The sequence below is a fragment of the Leptonotus elevatus genome, chromosome 9 (genome assembly GCF_054856555.1).
Source record: "Leptonotus elevatus isolate MCC_2025b chromosome 9, RoL_Lele_1.0, whole genome shotgun sequence".
Taxonomy (NCBI): domain Eukaryota; kingdom Metazoa; phylum Chordata; class Actinopteri; order Syngnathiformes; family Syngnathidae; genus Leptonotus; species Leptonotus elevatus.
Window position 1 is genome coordinate 9,225,729 of NC_141247.1, and position 17,243 is coordinate 9,242,971.

Genomic DNA, 17,243 nt, shown 5'->3' on the forward strand with positions numbered 1-17,243 from the left:
TAGCTGCACATCAGGTAGCACATATCATTTTGGGGTGCGAGGGTGTATTGCCGCCGTACATCTCACACATGCTAAAATCCACTACTATAGAACACTCAAGTAGTCTAGATGATCTGTGGTCACAGCAACATTAATATATACAGGCTACTATTGGCCTGAAACACTATGCAGCATAATTTAAAAATTATGATTGATTTTTTTTATGATAAACGTACAACTGGTACATCTACAACAACAAAACATGTATTCATCAGGTTTGGGGAATCCAGGTCCAGAAAGAAAAAACCCTGCCATAGATTGGCTTTAGCCACAGGTGCTTCTACTCAACTGGCAGTTAAATTAGCTCGTCTCCACCTGTTGAGGAGAAGCACCTGTGGCTCAATGGTAAAGCCAAACGGTTTCAGGGTTTTTACTTTTAGGACATGGATTCCCCAATCATACTGTATACTATCTTTGGCAGGACAGCAGCTCTCGAGCCAAGTTATTTTAGTCAACAAAAACTAAAAAAATAAATAAATAATTAATGATATAAAATAAAAATGCTTTAAAAAATAAAAGAAAACTGAAATAACATTTTACGTTTACTATAATTATAGCGAAAATTTCCTTAGTTCTAGTCTTTAATTAAATTAATGCATGCGCCTTTGGGAATGATTTTAAATGTGATTATAACTAGATTTATTTTGATATTAACCGGAATAAGGACGCTTGAAAGTGTGTCATGCAGAAGTGACTTCATCTAGCAGCAGCCAATAGAAAAGCATCTTCAGATGACGTCGCTCCGAGGAGACAATGGCTCAGCTCACCTCCTTTTTCATTTAACTCAGCCGAAATGCAACACTAGGTAAGAAATGAATTACTTAGTTTTTTTTCATTTTACCATGGTGTTTTTAAATATATCATACAATTTTATTTTTTTAAATAAAAATAATACTAAAACTAACTAAACTAAAACTAAGTATTTATCAAACAACTAAACCTAACAGAACCACCCTGGAAACTAATTAAATTTATAAACAAAACTAAAAAATCTAACCTAATTAATATGAAAATTCCATAACTATAATAACCCTGCTCTTGAGGACCACCTGGAGGAGTGAAAAAAATTAATAATTGCAAGTGGTTCATGAAGCTTCATTTTCCCATCACAGTAATTGAGTAATATCTCAAAGTTCAACAATGAGGTGTCAAAATGTACTATTTTGTACTGTACAAATTTGTTTTATTTATATAAAATCACAGAAGCAGAGAAACTGAAACATGCAAAATGTGCAAAGCTATCATCACAGATCCTAGGACAGTCTCAACTGCTGGGTCAGGACAGGTAGGAAAACAATAAACCAATCCTTGGTTTACGACAGTACGTTCATATTAGTCAGTGCTTTTTGTTTAGTTGTTTTATATTCATGTCTTTTTTTTTCTCCAAATACTGTATTTACTATGATTTACCGTTGTTTGTGTGTATGTTTAATATGAGTGACATACATATTTTCAAAGGCAATATTTCAAACAATACATTTTCACAAACACGCATTCTGTGGAACATCAGGTAGTGCGGAAACACTTGTCATTTGTACTGGATTATACCAGATGGCACGTGCGCACAAATTGAGTTCACCTGTTTACAAGGTGACAAAGTGCTTTGGAAATGGCATTGTTAATGCAACACATGTGGAGAAAACTTCTAGAAAAACAAGTTCAACACTCATTATCAAAATTCCTGGAGGAAGCAGCGTGTAAAATTGAGTGAATAATTTTCAACTAATTAAAGCGGTTTATCAAGAGTGCATGCTGTTGAAATTTGACCTTGTGTCTGCCTCGCAAAAAAAGTGCTGAATTACAACTGAATTAAGACACGGTTTGATCTTTGAAGCTCAAATATTAATAAAGATGGCTCATGTTAAGTTTAACCGTAGATTACATCTATTTTGAAAAAAAAAAAGTCAATATTTTTCCCTTCTCTGGGTTTTATTGCCTGTGTGCACTCTGTCATCATGCGTTACTTCCACTCATCTTCACTCCCGCTGTGAGGTAGAGGAGTTGGAGCTTCATCCTCATCTGTACACTCACAGTCTGGACAGGAAAGAAAGCAATGAATCACATCACTGAACACTCTAAAATTATGGACATAACTTAGCAAACTTACAGGAGGCATGTTCTTCATCTTCCTCGTCATCATCATCATCATGCTGTGCTGCTCATAGTCACGATAGACGTTGTTGTCCTCACCGGGGTCGTCTACTAGCATGTACAGCTCTCCAGCATGGACATCAGACACGTTGATCTTTAGAAATTGACGATAGTGGCAAATGTCAACCACATAAGACAGAGGATCAGTCATCCTGCAGACAAGCTTTAAAGAAAGATGGGAGTTAATGCTGTGTGGTTATATCGAAGAGTGAATTCTTACTTGATATGTTTTGGGGTCAAAGGCCAGCCACAGAGTGAATCGGTAGTCATAGGTGCGCAGAGAGTAGCCCATCACCTTTATGTCTTTGAGGTCAGGAAGGTCCGAGTTCTCCTAACAGATGATGACAAACATGACACCGTAGACTTGAAGCAGACATCGGTACAGTGAACATTTTAGGACATCGTATGTCCAGTGCACATAAATAACTCAAGCGACATGACAATGATAGTACCTGTGGTGTATCAGCAGGCCGCGGATACTGGCTGAAAGAAACGGCCTCTACATTAATTTTTTTCTTTTTAGGTTTGAACTCATGTGCCAAGTTATTTCCCTCTGTACACAGCTGCTCCTGAAGAAAGAAGAAATGTCAACGCTCATCCACGTTAGGTATGTCCACATCTTGTTAGATCATTCTTAAAAAAACGTTCATGCCTTGAGTATTTGTAGGCCTATCATAGTTCTAATGTGAACACAAAACAGCATCAAGACATCCAGCTGTTTACACCAGAATTATTTTTCAGACAATCAACTTCTCTGTGTGTGCATTGGTAATTTTCACCACATGACCAAGAACACAAACTGGTTTGGTTGAGGGATTATAATTATTATTTTTTTTTTTTATGAGAAGCTTTCAACACTGGCCTGTTGCCTTCAGTACATTTACTGGTACAATGTGGATTGTATTGCTGCAATTACAGTTGGCTTACGCTCTTATTTCAACAATTAGTCAGTGCAGCTCATCATTCTCACACTGTTATGCTATACAACATTTATGTATTTAACAATATTAAGAACAGCATTTAATATTAAGAATCAAGGTGAATAGTATGATGGCTAACTAATCGCTGATAAGTCTCTGCTGATAGCATAAACATTTATTTTATTTTATTTTGTTCTAGCCAATTAATAATAATAAATATAATAATGCATCAGATTTATATAGCGCTTTTCTAGACACTCAAAGATGCTTTACGATGGAATGAATACATTATTCATGCACTCACACATTCACATAGTGGTGGCGGTAAGCTACTTAAGTAGCCACAGCTGCCCTGGGGCAGGCTGACGGAAGCGTGGCTGCCAATGTGCGCCTACGGCCCCCGCCGACCACCACCAGACATTCGCACCTTCCATACACGTGTGTGAGTAGCACTGGAGGCAATGTGTGTGAAGTGCCTTGCCCAAGGAAGAACTGGGATCAAACAGCCGAACAAACTCTACACCCTGAGCCGCGGCCGCCACTAAGGAATTAAGGCAGCTCTAACAGGCAAAAATGTCATTGATGACATGCCTTGCAACATATGTAATAAAAACTGTTTGTACATTATATATTAAAAAGGGAAACTCCAGCCATTTACACAAATAAAAAAAACATGGAGTTGAACTCCCCTTTGTGACTTAAACAGCTTGTGTGTTTTGTTCATTGTCATTCATTGACACACTGGCAATCGAGTTCATCCCAAAGGTGTTTGATGGTCTTGAGTTTTCAGCCAATCCTTTAAAGATTGTGTACTGAGGCACAGTAATGATGGAACAGATACGATCCTATAACATTATACTCCCAAATTATTAAATTTTAAGGGTAAGTAATGGTCTTAAAAATGTAATTCCATAAATGTAGGAGTATTTAGGATGCGTATGATCAGACAGTTTCCTGCCACTTTTTTTTTTTTTATGCAATCATTAAATACTAAAACATTTATTTTGCTGCTTCATCTTGGCCACATTTTAGTCAGAGTGAAAGATTTACTAACATGGCAAGCATGGTTCTAAATTATTTTGTAGGGAAAAAAAATGTAAAAGGAGTTATTTATAGCATCATGATAAATACCTGGAAAGAAACATCCGGACAGGGAGCAGGTGCTTTCAGGCCAGCCAAGTGAGAGACGGTTGGAAAAACAGCCACGAGCTCCACCACATTTTCCACAACTTTATCAGCTGGAAATGACATGACTAAATCAGTTTCAAGAAGTTTCAAATTGAGGAAATTATTTATGACCAAAAAACATGTTTTGAGAAAAATGGGTTCTTACTCTTGAAGATGAACTCTGATTGACTAAATACATCTAAAAGGGGAAAGGTAGATTCTTTCAGCCCCCTGTTAGATGTGGGAGGTTCAGGGACATAAAATATAAGAGGGACATGTGTTGCCACGTCAAAGTTGGAGTATTTTGCCCATTCACCATGCTCACCTAGTGACCAACCTGAAACAAAATGGGAATGAGAACACGAAAGTGTCCAAGAAATAAGTAAAGATTTTACTTTGACCGTTTTCTTTCATTTGAATATAGTATAATAACTTTTAGGTGGGCTGTACGTTTTTGCATCAAAATATCTTGAGAAGTATTCACCTAAACCAAAATAGCATCATTACTGTTACAACACTGCCCTCTGGTGGCTAGCCTTTAATAGCAACATCTAAATGTGTTCACGTCCATTATGCAAAAACATTGCCGAATACGCACTAAAAAAAAATATCCTGTGAAAGCAATGACCTGGCATGTTTTAACTACAACATCCCACACAAATCCTTTTCCAAAGCACGAGTCATGACTGACTAACCATGATCGGAGGTGAAAACCACTATTGTGCTCTGAGCCAGCCCCAGGGCATCGAGGGCACTGAGCAGCCGTCCAACCTGGGCATCCATGTAGGACACGGCAGCATAGTAGTGCTGGCGGATACGCAGCTAGAAGACAACATATTAAAAGGAAAGACAAAAGGTCGATTATGTCGATCAATTTTTTTTTTTTTTTTTTTTTTGAAGTTCAAGGAGTAAAATTCATACTTGAAAGTCTTTAGGAATCGGTCCATAAGGGAAGCTGATATTGAGTTTGTGGACATCATCTCGCTTCCTAATGTCGATCCAAGGATTGTAAGCCACAGGGGGAAGGCCTTTCGGAACATCCGGGTCAGGGGCTAAAGTCATTCGGTCTATGGGATAGAGGCGCAGATACTCCTGGAATACAAAAGTCAGAGCACCAACAAAAACATATACTGTATCAGTGTGACTCAAAGTCTAAATGTTGACATACTTTGTATTGTTTTGTTTTTGTGACCATGGCGTGTGCTGTCACATCTTGCCATCGGTGGAGTGTGGCTTTTCCACATTACAGTTTCCTTCATCATCATTACATTCAAATTGCTATACTGCATTAAAATTAGTTAATACCATTAAACTTACGTACAAACGTATGCTATAAATACATTTTAATATTCATCTTTTGATGTTCCAACTAAATGGTTTTAGTCTACTGTTGCAATACACTTTTGGAGGTGAGTTTGTATGTTAATTGGTTGTATTAAAAACATTATGCAGTCAATATCCCAACAAGTGGACCAACTTCATTGCATACTTGTGGTATCCGGAAAGGAATGTGCGGTTTGTGAAAGCCCACAGCCAGGAAGAAAGGATTGTCATCAGTGGTCCGAGTCTTCAGAAGTCTCACCGCCTCATCTACGCTCTCCATGTCTGGCAACGTTCCTCCAGGCTGCTCTGTGACATTCACTGCACACAACAGGTTGGCATGCAGGTGACCATCCTCTCCTTTACACATCTGAAAACAAAGCAACATATTTATTTCAGGATGTATCTGGAATGCACTTTAACCTTTGCAGGTGAACTTAATTTGACCTCTGAACTTTTGCACACCTGACTGTTCACTGCTCCACTCGAGTACTTTTTGCACAACTTGTTGTTCTCGAAGGTTCACAACGTTTGATCAGTGAATCATTTTCAAAGACAGCCATTTTTACGCCTTTTTGTGACTGTCTCTGCATCTCTATTAGTTGAAGCTGTAAATGTTATTGTGTATTTTAGGTTCATCCTGTAGCCTATATTTGTATTGCCTCAGTTTGTGAAATGACTATCAGTGTGGTCTAGTCTCAACCAAGACAGTGTGGCTACACAGGTTTCGTAATGTCCTATAAAGTTTTGTTCTTGCCTGTACTGTACCTTTTCTTTCTCAAATCTGAATGAAGCAGGATGGTATGCAGGGATGGACCAGCTGTAAGGATAGTCATCAGTGTGGTTCGAGGCAATGCCTGCAGACACATACAGCACAACCGTTGTTCCCAACATTCAATTAGAAGCAGGATGACAAAGCAGATTGTCCAAAATTGCAGCAAATGAGAAGAACATTGCCAATAAATGCAGTATGTCATTAATTCAATTTACCTGGGTGAAAAACTTTGCCCACAGACATGGTAGCATAACCTTGTGATTTAAAATACTGTGGAAGAGTGGTGTAGTTTCCAGAGTGTACTCTCCAGTAGGATTTAAAATCATACAACCTGGTTGTATCCGGTCTGCGACTTGTTAACATGGATGTTCGACTGGGTGCACACACAGCTTGCTGCAAACAACAACAGACAGAAAAACATTCAAATGTGCAAGCAAAGACCAAAGTATGTGCTCGCGTCACATTTTAAAATGTATTAAAATACCAAAGTTGGCTACCTGTGCAAATGCATTGAGAAAAACATGACTTTTGGATGCCAATTGGTCAATGTTAGGAGATTTTACTGTTACGTCTCCATAACAGCCCAAAGATGTCCTCAGGTCGTCAGCTATGATGAAAAGAACATTTCGTCTGTCTATATGCAAAGAAAAAAAATGTTACACCAACATCAACTGAAACGATGAAAACTGAGCTTTAAACTTGAACTGTAAAATGTGAAGAGGAAGTAATAAATCTGTGCAAGCAAACTAGAATCGACACTAACGCTGAACTGTTTCATAACTTAGTCCAGCGACAAAGTGGATAACAAGCATCTAATTATCACGAATCACTGCTAAATAAGATTAAACACTTGACTTGAAGTAATAAAAATGACAATTGAGCCCTTGTTCTTGTTGCTAACACTTGTTCTTTAGTATTACAATATATAATTTTCAAAACTTTGAAGGTTTACCTTGTCTCGCAATCACTACAAGCGCGTGAAGGACGACGATGAGACATTTATGGGCAGTAATGTTAATATGCATGTTGCTTTCTACGCCCAGCTAGCACCCTTAGTCATCTACATAAATTAACATAAAATTGATTTTGCATCCCTGCTCCAAAGCTTCAGTCGCCTCCAAACATCATCACATAAATAACTTAGTCCTCTTCCTATTTAATAGCTTCCGATTAAAGTCTGAATGTATCCTCATTGGTCTACTCTGGAGTAACCCCGCCCCTAGGCGGAGTCTAATGGAGATTGTGATTCCGCTCATGCGAGGTACTTCCGCTCTAGCACACGATTTTGCCGGCTTTGTTGTGGGTCAGAGGGAGTTTTCATTCTGCCATAAACACTCTTTGAAAAGTGAGGAAGTGGCGTCAAACATGGCGGACGTTTCAACTAAACGTGAAAATAATCCTGAAGCCGCCGATGATTTTTCTCAAAGAATCAAGAAGACAAAAACAGACCATGAAGATGGTCGAGGAGAGAATGGAGAGGAATCTGGAAAAAATGTCCTGTCTGGCTTTCAAACGACTACCGTGCTGAGTGATTCTGCCAGGGAGAAAATCATCTTCGTCCACGGAAAAGTAAATAATATGGATGTTTAGCTTCTAGCTTGTAATATGTATCGCTAATTCTCAACGCGATCGCTGTTTGTTTTGGCGGGATTGATTTCTATTATTGTTTTTTTTTTTTTTGACTTAATATGAAGAGGAGTCCATCTGAGTCTGTTCATTGTTTTTGTTTAGATTATTATTATTATTATTTCCCTGCATTTATGTTTTGGTTGTTCACATGATCATCAGCTCGCTGACCAGAATGCTGTAGTCATCCTAGAGAAGACTCCCATCAATGAAGACACCCTATCTGAAATATTCACAGCTTCGACCCTGAAGCTTGATATAAGGAATGACATCTACAGCACCTACCGGCTCCAGGCTCCACCTCATCTTAACGGTACAGATATTTCTAATCCATCAAATGTCTGAAGCAGGAAAGATGGATGACTTGTATATATGTGATTTTCAGAAATGAAGGCGACTTTGGTATGTCCAGCCACTGAGAAGCATGTGAAGAAATACCAGCGTCAGGAGAGCTTCCTGGTGGAGGAGACAGCAGATGACTACCAGTCCATCACTCTTCCCTTCATCCAAAAGCAAAGTTTTAGTGTGCAGGTTAGTCAGCCTGAAACTATGTCAGCGCTTATATTGTGGGGATACGGTTCTTGACATCACATTCACTCCCTAGTGGGTATACAACATCCTGGAGAAGAAGGCAGAGTCTGAGCGGATAGTGTTTGAAGATTCAGACCCAAAGCTTGGTTTTGTCCTCCTCCCGGATTTCAAATGGGACCAGAAACAGGTGAAACATGCATGATCTGCACCGGTACTTTATTTAAGGAGATATATTGTGCACTTTTTCCATGGTTTTAAAATAATTCCCAGACCTCTTAGTAAAAGATCTCTCCCATTCTTTGCTCAATATTATACTCAATATATTGTGTCTCCTTTCAGATGGATAATTTGTACCTGATTGCCATCACACATCAGAGAAACATCAAAAGTCTGAGAGATCTGACATCGGAGCACTTGCCACTCCTTCAAAATATTTTGCAGAAAGGAAAGGTGACATCACACTAATGAAAAACTTTAGTCTTAATACTTATTATATACACTGATCTAATCGTGTGCCATGTGCCATTAGGAGGCCATCCTGCAGCGCTACAGCCTACCAGCCAGCAAGATGAGAGTTTACTTGCACTACCAGCCATCTTACTACCACCTTCACATCCACTTCACCAAGCTTGGCTATGAGGCACCGGGTTGTGGAGTGGAGCGCGCCCACCTCCTCACAGACGTCATCCAGAACCTTCACTCCGACCCACACTACTATAAAACCAGGACTCTGTCCTTTCCCTTGCGGGCAGATGACGGATTGCTCGGTCAGTTTAAGGAAGCTGGGAAGTTATAATGCGCCCCCTGCAGGAGACAACTGCTTTTTAATCTTTTTTTTATACATTTGACCATTTGTTTTTTATTTTATTTTTTATAACTGCTTGCTCGCAGGTAAATGTGTACTTTAAGCGACAGACTTTTTTTATGCCGGAGTTTTTAAATATATATTTTTTATCATGTCTTACAACCTAAATCATTGAATAAATGGCATCTGTGGCTGATTTCTATAATGTGTGGTTTCTAAAGATTCAGAGCCTATGAAATTATAATGATGCTAATAGATTTTGGAAAATTGGCACACAAATTAAAACCTGACTAATGATGTATCTTATTGTTTTAGCTCGTACAGTATGCTCTGAAGATTGTAAATGTTAAATATGTATTGGAAGTTACGTTAAAAAAATGGTCAAGTCAATCTTTCATATATAATATAAAGTGTCAAAGTGGACTCATTGAAATGTCATTTTCTTTAAATCACTGACATACACCCTGAACCACGTGATAATGGCATTCTCTTGTAGAGTTTGTACTGTGCCTAGCCATTTACTGTACATACAGTACAGTACATTGGGGGGAAAAATCATGAAAAAATATTAATTCCAGTGATTGTGGTTACACGTCATAAATTTTTTCATAAGTCAAGCAGTTGTCTAGAGAAGCAGTTGACTTCTAAGAGTACCATTTAAAATAAATAAACTATCATGATCAGTGACATTCTTATGGCATTTTTTCTCTCTAACGTTTAACGGTTTAATCAATGGGGAACTTGGTTGTGGACTTGTTGACCAATAGACCACAGACTGTCAGGATCCCAAGCTGCCTGTCATATAGTGAAGTTTGCGGACGACACAGTGTTAGTGGGAAGCATCACGAACAATGATGAGTTAAAACAAAAAAGAGGAGATGGAACATCTGGTGCAAAGATAACCTTTCATTAATGTGAAAAAGATGATGGTGGACTTGTATTCAATCTGATTTTGTTCTTTTTTATTTTCAAGTTTTACTCTTACTGGGCTAAACTAGACCTCTGAATCGTATTTCGTGCCATATCATGAGGAAATGTGCATTGGGAGACTGGTAGTACAATAAAATGCCTTGAATCCTTGAAGGCTTCAGTCTAGTAAATATTTTGTGTTCCCAAAAATTAACACTAGGTGGCAGTGTTTAATCCAAAATAATTTAACGTAATTCGTAACGAAAATTGATTCAGTGCCATTGAAATTGTCTACTCTATAATTCATGTTCAGTTAAATAAAATCCAAATTCAAATTTTCAATCAATTGCTGCATATGTATTTTCGCTCGAAAAATATGTTATTTTCTATCTAATAAATCAATTAACATCCATCCATCCATGTTCTGTACAACTTCCATAAAGTGAAGATATTGTTGTAAAACAGTAAAAGTAAATATAATATAGTAAATACAACATATTTTTCGCCTTTAAAGTGATTTTGTCCTTTGTTCTTTTTATTTCAATACCATCATGTATTATTGTGTGATAAGAAACATACGGCCCACCCGCATTTTATAAAGAAACGTCAAGTACTTTTCGTAAATCGGAAATTTCCGAGGCGTCCATGAATGCATCGTAGGAGAGCCGAGGAAACTGGGCAGGACTGAGACAAATAATCCAATCATTAGTCCACCAACAGCGTTGATGTCTTGGTTTCACTCACTGAGAGATGACTTCACTCTGAGGCCGTTTGAGATCCAGGAAACACCGTAAGTGAATTTTGTTCTCATAAACCTTTAACACGCCAACTTTGGCTGTGTGTGCGAGAGTAACTTTGACGAGTTTGTGGGCTGAGTGCGTGGAGTAGTGATTGGTGATCGATACATGCGGTCCATTAAATGCTTTGTTGTAGTTTATTTCAGTCAGGGACGTTGTCATTTCGCCACTTGCGTTTAAGGCTCTCTGCACATCACCCAATTCCACTTTTAAGCGTTTGCTTCCCTCCTTGGAACATTCCAATTTAAACGTGCATAATTGTTGTTGTGTGTTTTTTTACAGGCAGTTTTATAACCATTATATGCCCCGTGCCAGCTCATTGTTGATTTGTTTGCATGACCCCCCTCGGACATTTTTGTGATGGCATCTTGTCATATATTTTAGTCCTGTTCCTCCACGGTACTACTGTATAAAAAAAAGTACATAGTGACAGTACAGAGAAGTCAAGGGCGCCCCAGATTAAACAGTTATCTTTAACTGTGATGGAACCACTGTAATCCTAAACACAGATTGAGGGATTCTGATGCACGCCTGTTGCGTTGCTTTGCTGTGTGTGTGCGCGCGCGTGTAAGAGGGCGTGACACGGAGACCTGGCCTCTTATAAGGACATTTAAAACATTTGCATTAATTTGATGCTCTATAGGTGTCAAACTCCGGTCCTGGAGGGCCGTAGTCCTGCAGGTTTTGGATGTTTCCCTTCTTCAACACACCTGATATATGATCAGCTCATCAGCAAGCTCTGCATAAACCTGATAGCGATCCTGCTGATTAGAATCAACCTGTGTTGGAAGAGGGAAACCTCCAAAACCTGCAGGACTGCGGCCCTCGAGGACCGGAGTTTGACACCTATGCGGTGTATTCCTACTAGTGTGATGAATTGTCCATGTACGCTTTTGTATTCACAGGCAATTCGCCCCACCAGTAGAATGACTGGGGTGCACTAGTAACGCAACTTGGGCTCCCATTTGACTTTCTGCTTTCCACTACTATATGACATTTATGCACACAAATAGAAATGTGCACTAGTAAGTAGAGGAACTAAATGTTACTCGCGTGACAAAACTTGTAGTTGACATCTGCGTGCTACAGGTAGTGAAGCACAAGAGCCATATGAACTAGTAGGATTTTTATGTCACTAATGGTACTAAGTAGCACTCAGTTATCGACTAGTTTTTCTCCACTTGTAAATGTAGTCATTATACTAATCAGTGCAACCCAGTCATTGTACTAGTGCGTAAAAATATCAGTTGTGAAAGGCAGCTGTGGGGCAAAAATGTCACATGTAAGTTATTTTGCTAGTGCTAAACTGTCTCACAAGTGACAACAAAAGGCATGGCTGCTTGAACATGGTCAATTTAGCACACTTGAAATGCTTCAATGGCTTCTTGTAGGCCTGTGATGTGATCGAGAGATATGACAAACTATTTTGGATGGGGATACATACATTTGAAAGCTTTAGTGCTGGTAATCTGACTGATAAGCTTGATGTGCATTTGTGCGCATGTGCGCGACTCCCAGGCATCCTGATTAGAGAGGCCTGATCAGGTCATCTCTCACTAGGTCATTGGATAAAACCATGTGAGAGCGTGTACAGAGATGTCATGTTCAGTCCTCTATCGTGATCACTCATGGTACATCAGTAGACAATTCGATGCTTGTTTTAATTCACTGTGACATGTACACCGTGTCGCCTTGGAAAAGCTCGGTTTCACCATTGGTTGTGCCTTGATGAGCACACTGTTAGAGCTGCTCACACTTACAGTAATTGTTCACTGAATATAAAAAAACCCATCTGTCGTTTATACAAATCCATTTGTTCGTAAGATGACACTTTGCAAAGCTACACAGTGTGGCATAGTCCTTGGATGTGGGCCCGGGGGTCACCAACATGGACCAGATAGCCCCCAAGGACCACCTGAATAGCCTGCAGGCCTTTTCTAAAAGTCACTCACTAGTGATGGGACATTGTGATTTTCTAGGAATGTTCTAGAAGTGATCATTTATAATATATCCAATCCATCTTAACCACTTGTCCTTACAAGGGTCGCGAGGGTGCTGGAGCCTATCCCAGCTGGCTTCGGGCAGTAGGCAGGGTACACCCTGAACTGGTTGCCAGCCAATCACATAATTTATAACATATATCATTTTGTAATTGTATTTTCATGATTTTGGGAACTTACCCCAGCTAAACTAATTAATTACTACCAATCAAGCCATAAATGTAAGTTGACCAGCATCTCTTTAATATAGAGCTAGATCTAGAAGCTTAGAGCAGGGATTTCAATCTTGTTGTCATTAGGCCAATTTGATGTCAAGTCAGCCAAACCAGTACGTATATACAATAATGATACTGTAAATAATAAGTTTCTGTTCTTCCCTAATATTTAATTTAAGTTTATGTTAATGTAACCTGACCACATACTCAGCACTGCTGCTCATCCCACAAATGCATTTTGCAAACGTGGCACCATTTAAAAGGGAAATAATCAGGCTTTCCAACTGCAAAAGATTAATTCCCAAGAAGCATTGGTTGAAATTACAACTGCCAAATTAGCTGTCTTCTCTGCCTTCCGCACATTTTGGATTTACCATCTCATAAATCAGGACTTCAATTTATATTTCTATCGCAGCCTGCACTGCCATCGGATACAGTTGGAAATTATAGAACACTTAACAAGTATTTTTTTAACTTTCAAATTCATTTAGAACTCACTAATGTTGACACCCCTAATTTAGAGTCTTTAAGATGACATGTATGTTTTTGGAATGTGGGAGTAAGCCGTAGAACCCGAGGAATTCACACAAACACGGAGAGAACATGCAAACTCCACACAAGAGGGACCTGACACCGAGATTCGAACCCAGAACCGCTGTAAGGCTAACGCAATGCTTACCGGTAGCTGTAATCCTAAATGGTAAATTGTATATTATTTTTTTGTAAAACATCCTCAGTTACATGTAATATTTCACTTTAATATTGTTTTAATTCAAATGGTGCAAATGCATAAAAACTGTCATTGTCTGACTTCTTCCATCACAGACCCTCTTAGAGAGCCTCAGTGTCCTAAACTTTTATACACAAAATCAACTCAACATACTTCCTCCAAGTTTGGCTTTAATGGTCGCTCATCTATGAATGGCATCATTTCGTTACATTTTTGCTTTGATGTTGCCGCAATTGAGATATTTTAAACTGGCACAGTATCCAAAAATCTTTTTGACATGATTATAATACAAGCTCTCATGAGTTTAGTTTACATCATGACAAAAAAACATTTCATCTGCACATACAAAAAACACTACAAATATATTTGATTTCAAACAATCAAAAAACAAAGCTATGATTAAGAAAAAATGTACATGAAATAGAAACTAACTCAACTTCAAATCAAACCATGCAACCCACTGGACCTCAAACCGAGGAATTTAAAGTTGTGCCAAGTCAGTTTTATTTATATATGCGAGCATCATACAATCCCTTTAAGGGGGAAAATATGTTGGCAACCATTGCAAAATAACAGAGTAGAAAGATATGTTACAAATGTTAGAAAAAAAACAGAGTAAGCTACGATACGAGCATAACGAAGACACACAGTTGATTGTAAAGCAATGAATAGAACTGTTGATTGTTTTGTTTTCAACACGCAGAAAGTCTCAGCTTGGAATGGTGAGGAAGAAAAAGATGCTCTTAGGTGGGAGAGTGTTTTCTATGTGAAAACATACACGCACGGCATGGAGGGTGGCAAACTGAGGGCAGGAGTATGATTACAGGGTTATTTACATTACAGCAGAGAGTTTCACCAAAAACCAGCGAGTGTTTGATAAAGCAAGAGAGCAAGAGAGAGCGAAGATGGCTTCCAGATGTAGGGTGGAATTCAAGGGCGTCAGAGAGCAGCGGCGGCGACTCCTCCTTTTCTTCCTCCTCTTCACATGAAGATACAGAATGAGATCTGGAGAGAAACCTCGCAATAAAAAAAGAAGGAAGAGATGTTAAAAGAGGCGCATGGAAATCTTCCATGATAGCTTTCTGATGCAGCGGTTGTTTAAGAATTACTCCAAAATGTACTTAGTTGGGTAGGTCAGGAAAAGCCAAATGACATACATTTGCATACAGGAGAACAGTGTGTGCATTAGCTTTTAGGGATGTCTAATACCACTTTTTTTTCAGCATGATATTAACTCATTCACTGCCATTGACGGTTATAAACATCAAAAATATTTTTTACTATTTCTATTAGTTTAACATTTTATTTCTGCTTTTGTTAACAAGAGTATGAAACGCTAGAATATTTTTATTGTACATTCAGAACAGATATAACATTTGTGATTAATTGTGAGTTAACTATTGAGGTCATGCGATTAATTACGATGAAAAATTGTAATCGCCTGACGCCCCTAATTTTTAATAATCATCTCGTCAGGCGATTACAATTTTTCATCGTAATTAATCGCATGACTTCAACTAGTTAACTCACAATTAATCAAAACAATTATATCTATTCTAAATGTACAGTAAAAAATGTTTTAGGTTTTTATACTCTTGTGAACAAAAGTGGAAAAAAAAAGTTAAGCTAATAGAAATAGTTCAAATTCATTTTTGACGTTTATAGCCGTCAATGGCAGTGAAGGAGTTAATATGTTAAGAATGATGTAGAGTTGGATTGTTACTGAGGATTGAGGCAGCAGAGCAAACACACATTTTTAATTCAGAATTGTAACTAGTTTGCAGTGATGTATGTAAACTGTACTATTCAACAATGCCCTCATAATCCCATCTACAGTATAAAACAGTTAATTCCTACACCACTGCAAACTACAAACACAATGATAAACATAAAGCTTCACTGAAATTCACTTTAATTAAAACTTCTATCAGCCTAATGGCAACATTCCATTAATGCTTTAATAAATCATGATAAGAAATCCAAAGTGGGGAATTCCGATACTCTTAACTGGTGGTCTGTGCAAAAGAGAGCTTTGACCTCAGTAACCAACCACCCTGCAGAAGATGAGATGAAGGCCTAATGGCTTGAGAGCAAGGCTTGCCCTGTTGCAAAAGTGCAAGGAGACAAAGTGGGTGTTCTCCGGACTCGTTCAGGAAATACCAATACCCACTTTTTTCTACCGAGGGAAACTCACTTGACCGACATTCCTCTTGGCTGTGTAAACAGAAAGTCACATAATTGATAAATATGTATCCTCACACATATTTTGGAGGAACACGTTTAATGTTGAGAAAGTCAACACTTGTGCATTTTAAACATTTGGTAAGTGTGTTTTTAAAACGTCAGAGATGATCCTCATGGTGATGATCCCACATGCTATCTTATATAGAATTGCAGTTGCTTTGGATTAAGTTGACCGAATTTTCATAAATAAAAAGCGGGATGCTGTATATTATACAAAAAAAAAAAAAAATACCATTGCTAGTTTTTGTCTTCATCCATTGGGGGATGCAAAAGACGGCCGACATTAAACGCTAATGCTAGATAAAAGCTATCTTGGTTGACTGTTCATCGCGCTGCTCAATGCTCTCACCATTATCCAGTCTTTTCTGCTCCGTCCCGACAGCTATTGGAAGCTGGCTGAGTGGCTGTGCCATTTACCTCGCACCGGTGACTGTCACACATTGTATCATTGGAAATAAACCGCTAGAAAGCTCACCCGGCGTTGTCTGACAAGCGACTGACGACCGTGGTGAAAACTAAATTTCCCATGATTCTTAAATGCGAAAGCAGCAAGTAGTTCTAGTTTCGGTCACCGCCTGCTACATCTATCATGCTACCGATTGGATGCGAATGAGAACGCATGGGAAGTCAAATTCCCTTTTAATGGTTTTATTGTATGAATCACCAAGACAACTGTGTGATTGACGTACACTTAAAGGCAAAATCCACCGGGACGCCGGACCCAAGGCTTAAAAACGAGGACTGTCCCAGACAAAACGGGACGTCTGGCCACCCTAATTTAGATCTACTCATTGCTCTGTAGAAATGTTATAGAAGCGCCGTTTAGCAAAAGAGCATCACATTTCCCTCACACATCAACTCGGGAATTGTGAGCCTTAATGGCTTGGGCGCAGTGGGCATAGTGGTGCAGAAAGTATTGCATTGATTATCCTAATGGAAATGCTGTCAATATCTCCCACTTAACTGGGCTTGTAGTTTCACCAACATATCTCAAATAAAATATGTATGAAATCA

At 38.7% G+C, this 17,243-nt stretch overlaps 3 protein-coding genes across 8 annotated transcripts in view; 2 read left to right on the forward strand and 1 right to left on the reverse strand.

Moving 5' to 3' along the window:
- Window positions 1-1,216: 1,216 nt before the first annotated feature.
- On the reverse strand, window positions 1,217-7,554 carry ids (iduronate 2-sulfatase). Of its 2 annotated transcripts, none has more exons than XM_086084943.1 (13): window positions 7,325-7,554; window positions 6,870-6,979; window positions 6,588-6,765; window positions 6,366-6,454; window positions 5,767-5,967; window positions 5,199-5,369; window positions 4,973-5,099; window positions 4,444-4,614; window positions 4,242-4,348; window positions 2,643-2,759; window positions 2,411-2,521; window positions 2,147-2,284; window positions 1,217-2,073 (listed from the first exon to the last, which is right to left on the reverse strand). In XM_086084943.1, the coding sequence occupies exons 1-13, from the start codon at window positions 7,395-7,397 to the stop codon at window positions 1,993-1,995; spliced, it is 1,674 nt and encodes a 557-aa protein (XP_085941069.1). In that variant the 5' UTR covers window positions 7,398-7,554; the 3' UTR covers window positions 1,217-1,992. The 2 variants fall into 2 exon arrangements, with proteins under 2 accessions (XP_085941069.1, XP_085941068.1); XM_086084942.1 differs by having other exon boundaries at window positions 1,219-2,073; window positions 6,870-7,006.
- Window positions 7,555-7,652: 98 nt separating this feature from the next.
- dcps (decapping enzyme, scavenger) lies at window positions 7,653-10,231 on the forward strand. Its single transcript, XM_086085109.1, has 6 exons — window positions 7,653-7,941; window positions 8,161-8,311; window positions 8,384-8,529; window positions 8,603-8,716; window positions 8,869-8,979; window positions 9,059-10,231. Exons 1-6 carry the CDS (start codon window positions 7,738-7,740, stop codon window positions 9,323-9,325), a joined length of 993 nt encoding a protein of 330 aa, XP_085941235.1. The 5' UTR covers window positions 7,653-7,737; the 3' UTR covers window positions 9,326-10,231.
- Window positions 10,232-10,914: 683 nt separating this feature from the next.
- LOC147168301 (uncharacterized) overlaps window positions 10,915-17,243 on the forward strand; it is a 48,413-nt gene continuing 42,084 nt past the window's right edge. The window contains exon 1 of one of the 5 annotated variants that reach the window (XM_086085006.1): window positions 10,915-11,033. In XM_086085006.1, the coding sequence (XP_085941132.1) occupies window positions 10,969-11,033 (65 nt within the window). In that variant the 5' untranslated portion in view covers window positions 10,915-10,968. The remainder of the gene's footprint in view (window positions 11,034-17,243) is intronic. The other 4 variants (XM_086085000.1, XM_086084999.1, XM_086085001.1 and 1 more) reach the window with 4 other exon arrangements.